This window comes from Habropoda laboriosa, unplaced genomic scaffold, assembly GCF_001263275.1.
Source record: "Habropoda laboriosa isolate 0110345459 unplaced genomic scaffold, ASM126327v1 scaffold350, whole genome shotgun sequence".
Lineage (NCBI taxonomy): Eukaryota > Metazoa > Arthropoda > Insecta > Hymenoptera > Apidae > Habropoda > Habropoda laboriosa.
Genome location: NW_017100524.1, coordinates 11,681 through 22,715, shown reverse-complemented (window position 1 = coordinate 22,715; position 11,035 = coordinate 11,681). Strand labels below are relative to the sequence as shown.

The 11,035-nt window shown below is 34.1% G+C and overlaps 1 protein-coding gene across 1 annotated transcript; it reads left to right on the top strand.

Moving 5' to 3' along the window:
- The first annotated feature begins 8,446 nt into the window (after positions 1 to 8,446).
- LOC108576524 (SCAN domain-containing protein 3-like) lies at positions 8,447 to 10,303 on the top strand. Its single transcript, XM_017939536.1, has one exon. The coding sequence runs from the start codon at positions 8,447 to 8,449 to the stop codon at positions 10,301 to 10,303; it is 1,857 nt and encodes a 618-aa protein (XP_017795025.1).
- Positions 10,304 to 11,035: the final 732 nt, after the last annotated feature.

Below are 11,035 nucleotides of genomic sequence, written 5' to 3'. Positions count from 1 at the left end.
TTCAATATCAATATTTACTACATTTGTATATGCTTTACTATTTTGGTTGTTTATACTGCACTTCATTTTATAAAGGTTTTTCTCCTTAAAAGCTATTGCTATTAATTTATTATTTTTGTCATATATTTTGGAAGTATTCGCTACTGAGACAATTCTATTTTTATCAGTAATTTTTGAATAATTTATTAAATTAAGCTGCATTTCTCTAAAATACATTGGTTATTGTTACCTTTGACATCCCATTTGTCACTGGAAACATGGCTTGAATGCATCCAACTTTGGTTGCCTCCAGTGTCCTTCCGTCTCCTACTTTAACGTTGACTGGCTTTTTCAGAGTTATACTCTTATTAAAATATGTCTCCTTGTTTACTATGTGATTGGTGCATCCACTATCCAGAATCCAAACAATTTCATTTTCTACTGGTACATAGTTTTCATTTATTTCTGATGCATTCACTTCAACACAAAACTACTTCCCTCTTGTGTGAAGCCTTCACTTTGTACTTCAGTTTTATAACTATTGTATCCTCCATGGTAGTTTCCTCTATTGTTATTATAATATCCTCTACTCTGCTGCATCCTTCCTCGTGCATGTTGATATCGACCATTCCTGGAATGCCTCTGATAATTATTTATATTTCATAGCTGACAATTCTTCTGCATATGGCCCATCTTCCCACAATTAAAGCACTTTATGTGTTGTTTATTTGTTTCTTTATTTAACTTTACAGAGATGAACGCGTTTGATTTTTCTATCAGTTCATTTTCATTGTCTCCTTTTATTCCTTCCTTAAACTTCATTTTTAATTTGCCTTTCAAATATTCTACATTTCTATCCTTTTCAGGTAACACATCTATCAAGTCTCCAATATAACTGAATGCTTGGGTAGTGCCTTCAGCATGTAATTAAGTTTTTCTGCTTCACTTACAGTTGCACCAGCTGTCTTCAGCTCATTTATAGCTTTTTCAAATTCATCAAAAAATGATGTCACATCCTGGTGGTCCTTCAATTTAATACTTTCTACGTTATTCCTACATACAATCTGCAATGCTGTGGATTCTTGTAGGTACATTTCATCAAATTTTTTCATTATCTCATATGCTGTATCTATATTACTGATATATTCCAGTTGTCTATTAGTAATGGTACTATAGATATAATTTACTGCCTTTATATCTATATCTTCCCACATCTCTTGTGGTTCTTCTGATAATTTTGGCCTCTCTACTACCAGGTTGCATTTCTTATACTTTAATAGCATCATTATACGTTTTTTCCAGTTTTTATAATCTGCTCCATCAAGTATTGGTATTACAATATCATCACATTTCATGTATGCCATTTTGTTCTGGATCCTTCTACACACTATTTTACTCACAAACTTCTTTTTTTTCTTTTTTCACAATACACTCGGAACCACGGACCTCTGCTACCATGTAAATAAACTACTCAGTTTGTAGAAGGCGCAACAGGCATCGAAAGATGTAAGAATTTGCAGATTTATTACAGTTCTAGGCCGAAAGTCGTGAAATATTGCGATTTTCACCTTCTTTAACCGTTTGTAGCTCATAGCAACATTAGCCACGTATGGCAACTATTAGGAATACCCAACTTAGGCATGCATCATTCTTTCCGAATTAGGACCTAATGCGGTAACAATTAGGTTTGCAGCATTTAGGTATGCCTAATAGTTTCCACATTAGGCCCACATTCGTCTTTAGGCATACCTAACTGAAATTCTAGTCGGGTATATACATTTACACGTAAGTAAAATTATGAAAATTTTTAAATAAAGAAATAAAACAAAAACTTAAATTTCAACACTTTTGTTAGCAATAACAAGAGTATGTTATTACTAGGTGCAATCACAATTCAATTTTACAAAACTAACTTTTTGTAAATTAAGTTGAAACAAATAATAGACTAGAACAAACAAAGTAAATGTTTCTGCCTTATGATGGTTAACAATATTGCTAAAGAAATTTCCGCCTTGCTTCTGTATTAATATCCAAATTATTGCTTAACTGTAAACCAAAAGTTTTCTGTGCTTTAAGGGTAATTTTCACACCTTTCATATCTTTTTTGTTTTTTAATTTTATTACACAGTACAATAAATAGCACCATACGTACAATAAATAGCATCATAAGATTTATATGAATTATTGATACCCTGTTTATGAGTTTTTATTTGTGACTGTTACGAACCCACTGCCTTTCCCCCACACATTGTTATCAGATACTATTATAATGTTATTATTAACATTATTGTAATTACATATTATTGTTAACATTATTATTTATTATTATTATCATAACCAAACACCTTTATAATTATAAACCAAAACGCCAAGCAATCGCCACAGGTAGGAAGGGGGCGAAGTCGGGAAAAACCCATGAAGCGACGCTCGACTCCAGGCCCTTTTCCTGACCATTGATTGGTCAGAAGCAAGGTACCAAAATTAGTATAAAACCGACGTACCTGCACAAGGTCGACATATCTGTCTAAAATCATACACCTAGAACGACACCCGTTCGAACTAAACATTAAATAAAACGACATCAAACACATTTCTGGAATTTTTCGCCTTTAACCAACCCGAAACGAAGGCGATCTCAACCGTTACGGCCCGTTCCGTAACATTGGTAAACACTAATTTAAAAAAATTGGACTATTGATGATGATCAAAAGCAACCAAAAAATTTGTCCGTCATGAATATTACTTTTCAATAACCAAAAAAATTTCTCATAATCGAAATAGGTTATCCACAACCAAAAAGATTTATTTTCGCCATAGATAATAGTTATCGGTAATCAAATAATTACCGATTTAATAAAAATTAAATTTCCAATCATTTTTAACGCTGGGACAATGAACTGAGGAACATTCACGCGCATCGCGGATGCCGGGTCGATCTCGACCCAGAGTAATACTACTCTTATAAACATGTCAGAAGGAAATCTTAATTCTTTTGCAGACACTTGAAGTTTCACATAGGTGCTTAGAAACACACTTGTGACCACAATATTCTTGTTCCACAAACATGATATAATCTTGAAAAATGAGTATAATTGTCACAGTACATTTATACGAAATGTGTTTATTTAGTATAAAAGATACGAAATTATAAAATGAATTTTGGAACATATTAATTAATAATAAAGCTTAACAAATTAATTAAATATACTTTAAATATAGTAAGACTAAACTTCAAAAGAACAAAATATAGAATATGAATAGTATTTAGATATATAATAACAAATCATATTACAAGAAAAAGCTAAACATAAAAAAAATCTTGCTATATTGTCACATTTCGTTACTGTGCCATTTTTCAAAACATGGTCCTGGACATAAGGGTGGCTTTTCATCGCAATCTCTACACCGCCACGATGTTTCCTTCCGTACATTATTTTTCGAACAATACCGACATCGTAAATGGTAAATCTTTCGTCTGTAGCTTTCAGGCACAGGAATCTTTTCCTGAAAGTGGGATTGGCTTACTTCCTCTTGTTTTTCTACAGTAGCTCTTTTGCGTTTGTCTCCGTGTCTCGATCCTATTTTTACAAACTTTCGACCATCAGAGTGATCAGCTAGTATACCGATAAAATACCTTATTAGAAAATTTCTAAAATCTAATCTATTAATACAGTTTTCTTGTCTCTCTTTCATTTCATATAGTATGCATTTGAAACTGTTACATCTAGCAAGTGGAATATTATTTTTTTGTACCAGCGAATAGAATTTCTCGGACATGAATAATAAGAAATTACTTGGTCCACCCGGTCAATACCAGACATATAAGTATTATATTCTGCAAGATCTTTTGGCTTTACTTTCGTTTGGTTGAATCTATTAGTCGTTTCTATCAGTACTGGGTGGTAACGTGTAGTTATGCTGCAGACTTCCCTCTTATCTTTCCACTTTGATACATATACTTGGCCTTTTCGTTTCCATATATGTTCACCTTTTTTTAATTTCCTCCCTGTAATTTCTCTTGGATTCTGTCGTCTATCAGCACGAAGGGTGCCCGTACAGTGAGTTCGTTTCTCTAAAAGTCGGTTGCATAATTCTACAGAATTATAAAAATTATCCATAAATACATGATGTCCTTCATATAAATATGGATCAAGTAGGCGGAGAACTAAAGATTGTATTTTCGGAACATTTGTTTCTATATTAGTTTTACCCTTATATATTTCGATATTCAAAACGTAGCCGTCTGGGGTACACAACTCAAAAAATTTTATTCCATATTTGGCCTTTTTACTTTTCATGTATTGCCGAAAGCACAACCTACCCTTGAATAATAATAATGATTCATCTAAGGATAGGTTTTCATCAGGATACAGGACAGTCTGAAAATTTGCCACTAACAAATTGAGTAACGGTATTATTTTATTCAAGCGATCTTCAATTACATCCTCCGTTTCACAACTCAAACAACGTAAAATTTGTTCGAATTGCCTTCCCGACATTGTTGCAGAAAAAACAGGATGATAATAGAGTGGGTCGTAAGAAAACATTCGTCTTACTGACGGAAATTTCACTTGCCCTTGCAAAAGACAAAGACCCAAAGATTTCCACAATTCTGTAGCATCGAGGGTTTTCCAACGACTTTTCCTACTACATTTTGGAGAGGGTAGATCCTGTGTGGCAAGTCTGTTCCCATTATTGTTAGAGGAATTTAAAATTAAATTCATAACATCCTCGTTCCAAAGCGTTTTAAAAACATTAACAGGTGTTATACCTTCCAAAAAATCAATTTTCACTCCTGATAAATTTACATTAAAATTAAAATCTGGAATTTCCCTCGTTTCTTTGACCCACTCTTCAGCGTTCTGTATTTCATTGTTTTCCTCGTTAACGACGTCAGTTTCAACAGAAATATCCATAGTACTTTCTATTTCTGATACTTCTTCTGCACTCCTTTCAATGTTATCAGGATAGTAACTCTCATCACTGTCACTGGAAGCTTCGGATATATCAAATATTTCTTCCTCATCTGTCTCATTTTCATATATAATCCGTCTTCGTTTAGTACGATTCATTATTATATTGAACTTAAAATTCCTAACTACACTAAACTACACTAAATATTATGCTAAGAATTTAAACAAACTATTTCTCTAACTATGAAAATAATCTGGACTCATTCCCGCAGAGAGGTATAATTCTGACTGCCAATCTCTTGTTTCTCTACATATTTCTCACCAAAAAAACAAAAACAGATCACAATAATCGTATGTTTGTTTCTATATTCTTGGTAAGATACATTTGTGTGTATTCAAGACGGTCGCAGACATCTTGCCATTATATGGAGAATCGACAGCTATGACCGTCTTGTCCCAATAAACGATCGACAAAATGACGGTCATAGTCGTCTTGTCCGCGAAAGGGTTAAGTTATATTTTTCATTGATGCTATGTAAATTATTACTTTTCTCAACATTTTTTTTTCAAGAAATCAATGGTAATACGATGTTCAAGAATTATTATATTTTAAAAAATAAGAGCCTAGATACATATGCATCACGATAAAAAGTAAGAAAAATACGCAAAGTGCAAACAAACGATATTTATTCCAAAACTATATCATGAATACTTAGAATACTTTTTGCAATTTTTGTGTCAGTATTACATACATATACAGGGTGAGTCTAGTAACTGACCTGGACTATAACTCTTTTAATTGAAGATAGGAAAAAATTGTAGAGGAAAATTTTACATTGTTTAACGTTGTGTAGTGCGATTTTTTACAGAAGTTCATCCGTGCAGCTTCAAAATGAAATTGCACTTATTTTTCAAATGGAATCCTACGATTTTCTTTGCACGAATTGCTTCCCTCGTTCCATTCTGAATAAAAAAGGAGTAAGAGAAAGTCATGAAAAACCCAATACTTTTCAAAATATTTAACATTTTTTTTAACATCTACAGCAAATGTTCAAACGTTCCATCATTATATTCTAAATTTCTCATACGCTTTTTTAGATTTTTCATTACATTGTTCACTTGTTCAGCACTCACATTTAAATAGTTCCTTTTAATTCGTTGTTTCATGTCATCTATTTCATGTCATATATGAAGCAAATTATAGGATATTTAACATCATTTTTCAAGAGAACGGTTGAGCTACGACACATAGTTCCTGTGACACTTTTTATCCTTGCGAAGAGTAGAATACGATGCAAGCAAAAAACAATTTGACCTTGAAAATCAAGCTCAAGGTCAATTTTGCGGTCACTTTTTTTAACAGATCTCCATCGATCTAAAGGTGTAGAATTACCTCCCACAGACCTGACGAATAATTTTTTAAGACCCTGTACAATTGTGAACGTACAACAGCAGACTATTGACACACAGTTTTTACAAAACTGTGTAACAGGACTCAATAAATAATTGTTGTTGTAAGTGAAGCCTTATAAGAAAACTTTGCCAATTATTCTTAACTCCAAGACACCGAATATGTGGTGGTCACCCCCGGAGTCTACATTTAGAATCAAACTCGCAGACAACACTTCTCTCTTTACAGCGGAATCTTTGGCCATTAAACACGCTTTCAGAATTACGTATGAGAATTCCTATACACATGTGGCCACATAATAAGCACAAACTGGAACTTTCTCTTAAAGAAAATTTCAGCCACAACAAAACGCCTAACTTACTCAGCTTTATCAAAGATACAGAATTAATGGAGAAAATATAACGATACAAAAATGTCTGTTCAACGTCGCTAATAACTTTATAGCTGATGCGACGGAAAATAAGGAAAGAGAAAAAAAAATTTGTGTAACAATATGCGCGCACGCACACAGGAGGTGTTTCCTTATATGTAGCTGATAGAGGCTGGTAGGTATGAATCTGTGGAATAATGAAAGATAAAAGCTTGCACATTTAAAATTCAATAAACGTGATGCACAAGTGTACATAAAATATCACTAACAACTCATATTCGAAAAACCACAATATGATGAATTTTACGATCTCTCAGACCTCACCCATACCATCCTCGAAAAGTTCAATAAGTATCTTTCTTCTCGAAATAGTGTATCTCATAGTTTTATACTTTCCTTCGAGAATATTGGGATTTACTATCGTACATTCTTCTCGCCGGTGAAGCCTACTTATAGTTCAATCGTTACAGTATCAACAAAAGTGGTAAATCTCATTATGGGACCGAGAAAATCCATATGATATAGTAGAATGCGAATTTCAATATCGAGTTTTGGTAAATGTGTGGTACAAGCAGCGGATTATTACTAAAATTTTATAGACAATATTGTACCTTTGTATTTGAGAAACGTACTTTTACAATAAAAGAAAAGTTCTGATTAAAACAAGATGGTGCTCTACATCATGATCAAAGAATAGTGTTAGCCGTGTTAAATGGCCGTTTTGCGGAATAATACATTAGTAGAGGTATGTAGGTCTGTGACATGGCTACCAGAATTGTAGGGTTTAAATTCATTAGATTCTTTCTTTTGACGTTATATGAAGTAAAAAGTTTACACAGCAGTAAAGTTCAATGGTAAAATACACCACGAAGATAATTAGCATTATGCGAATAAATTGAAATTTTGTACAAGATCAAGAGAATAAGAGACTACAAAGTATATCTGAATTGTCGTTTCGCTATAAATATGTCTACTTTACTATTTATAATATAAATTGGTTAACCAAATGAAATAGACTTATAACGTGTATGCCTTTTTTTTATTCAAAAATACCTACTAAATACGCAAATAAAGTTTTTAAATAAATTGTCGCCAACACACATACACATGTATAATACTATAGACTCCAATGCTCCGCAACCGCTGTGCCACGGCACACTAGTGTGCTGTGAGGTGATCTTGGCTGTGCCGCGATGATTTTCTCGAGAATAATTAAATTTTTTGACCACCACATTAGTTGGAAATGTCTCTAAGTTAAATATTCCTCTAACTTTTTGCCAATATGTAATTTCTCTGAGTCGAAATTATACACAAAACAAAAACATGTAGTTACATTGTGTAAGGTAAAAACGGTCAGGATAACGGTGGTGAGCGGTGGAATAAAATATAAACGTGGGCGGTTAAACAGGGTGAATCCTTGTATTTTGAACTATACTGCACGAGTGCTGATACAATTCTGTCCTTCCTGAAAAAACTAGTCAAGAGGACCCCCTTGACAATATGGCCTTTCTTAGCCTTGAGGCAAAACTATCCCTAGGAGGGGGAAACGCAGCAGAAGACTGCACATGGCCCACTCAAGCCTTCGCTTTTTGGACTTTTCGTATTGCGCCGCTCGAGCGTCGGCACCTTTGTGTCCGAGTGACGACGCACTTTTGTTCTATCTACCGAACCTATGACCGTTAATCAGTCGTCATCCAAACGCGAAAGAATAAAGACGTTGACCCACCGAACACCGCATTTTTAGGTAATATTATTGTTATACCCTTAAAAAATATGGACCAGTATTTACGAGGAAAATATTCGAATTCACTGGCAAATGATAATGAACCTAGCACAAGTGGTGCTGTAAAAAAACAGAAGATTTGGGAAAGAAAGTATAACGAAGACTACATTCGATATGGATTTTCGTGTTGTGATAAAGAAACACCACCCAAACCAGAATGCATCATCTGCGGAGAAATGCTATCTAACGAAGCAATAGTACCCAGTAAACTGCTTCGCCATCTAAATTCAAACCATCGCAGTTACGCTAAGAAGGATAAATCATTTTTTCTTAGGCTGTTAGATCAAAGGCGAAAACAAAGGCAATCACTGTTATCGTCAGTCACAGTTTCTGATAAAGCCATAGAAGCTAGTTACCATGTTGCAAGATTAATTGCACGTCAGAAAAAACCACATACTATTGGTGAGACACTCGTTAAACCAGCATGCATAGAAATTGTTAAATCCATGCTTGCGCCTAGAGAAGTTAACGAAGTGAAAAAAGTACCGTTGTCAGCTGATACTGTTAAAAAACGTATCAACGATATGTCGAGCGATATTTTAGGAATACTAATTGCAAAACTGAAAACGGCTCAGAAGTTTGCACTTCAAATTGATGAGCCAACAGACATTAAAAACCGAGCACAACTGATAGCTATTGTACGTTTCGTTGATGAGGGCACCATAACCATAAAAGAACACTATTTATTTTGCAACGAGTTTCCAGAGCAAACTACCGGCGAGGAAATTTTCCGAGTAACAGATGATTTTTTCAAAACCTATGATATTCCATGGAGTAATTGTGGTGGAGTAAATGGTGCTGCGGCAATGATGGGCAATAAAAAAGGTTTTATTTCGTGCGTAAAACGGCAAAATCCTAATATAGAAATTACACACTGTTGCATACATCGCGAAGCATTGATGATCAAGAACTTGCCAACAGAACTATTGCAAACGATGAATCAATGCATTACTATCATAAACATTATTAAATCAAGAGCCCTAAATTCGCGAATTTTTAAACTAATCTGTGCAGAAATGGGATCGGATTATGAATCCCTATTGTTTTACACTGAGGTACGTTGGCTATCCCGAGGCAAAGTTTTGGCTAGATTGTTTGAGCTTCGCAACGAGGCTCGTGAGTTTTTGTTAAAACAAAATATGACCGAACTACACCAACTTTTTGAAGATAATCACTGGATGGCCAAACTTGCGTATATGGCTGATATCTTTGAGCACCTGAATGAACTGAATAAAAAAATGCAAGGTCGAAGCGAAAATTATCTGACGTGTTCCGACAAGTTAATGGGGTTTAAAAATAAGCTTGAACTTTGGCAGAAAGAGTTACAAAAAGGATCTCTAGAAATGTTCCAAAGGACTTACAAGTCGATGATTAAAAACAAACAATTAATTCTGGATCTGACTCAACCACATTTAAGTTTGTTGCAAGAGAAATTTAATCACTATTTTTTCACAATTAATACGGAGCAATACAATTGGATAAGAAATCCTTTTCTAACCGATGCCGAAAATTCAACAGAAGCACTTTCCCTTCAAATTCGAGAGGAATTTATAGAATTGAGGAACGACGGGACGCTGAAACTCAACTTCAGTGAAATGCCATTGGCTAATTTCTGGATTTCAGTTAAGAAAGAATATCCTCAAATTTCTGACAAGGCTATTGCAATTTTGCTCCCTTTTTCTACGACATACTTATGCGAACAAAGTTTTTCGACACTGGTTCTAATTAAAAATGACAAACGATCGTGTTTAAAGGGTCTTGACCACGAACTTCGGGTAGCACTTTCTAATATAGAGCCAAATATAAAACGTATATGTTCATCAAAACAAGCTCAAATATCTCATTAATAAATTAGTTATTATGTTTAAATTAACATTGATTAAATAGGCGTAAGTAAATACCAAACAACAAACTTTATATTTAAATTTAAAGAGGAAATTTTTTTTACATGTAATCTATAACTATATATTTTTGTTCTTGTGTTGGTGTACAATTCAAATTGCTTTATATAAAACTTAAATAAAAGTAAATATCTACATACATAGAGCTATTTTATTCTGTTTTTTATCTAATAAAAACATATACGTATTATTGTAATTTATGTATTTGCAAGCTTTTACTTGTGGTGTGCCGCGGAATTGTCGAAAAAACGTTGGTGTGCCGTGGAAGATAAAAGGTTGCGGAGTACTGCCCTATACAATAGGGTATGTGGTAGTGGTGTGATTGATCTGTTTGCACTATGCAAAAGGTTATTTCGTTAGATGACATAAATTTAACCGATTGTAAGTGTATATGATGTCACTGGACATGTGAATACTCATGTTTAAAACAGTGTAAGAACTTTTTCGGTGGGTTTAGTTATCAGTTGTACATCGCATCTGATGAACGCTAGTGTGAATCAGCGTTAACAGATCGAATGGTTCTGCAATAGTAGCTCAGAGGAACGATCGATTCGGGTGAGAAAGCAATCGAACTGTCGTCCGTGGACGTTGCGATGGCTTGTTACATCAGAAGAAGTAGGCCGTAAATTTCATGATCTTATTCAAGTTGACGGTAGAACATCGATAGGAAGATATAGA

Coding starts and splice junctions, on each gene's coding strand:
- LOC108576524 (XM_017939536.1), top strand. CDS start 8,447: ATGGACCAGTATTTACGAGGAAAATATTCGAATTCACTGGCAAATGAT.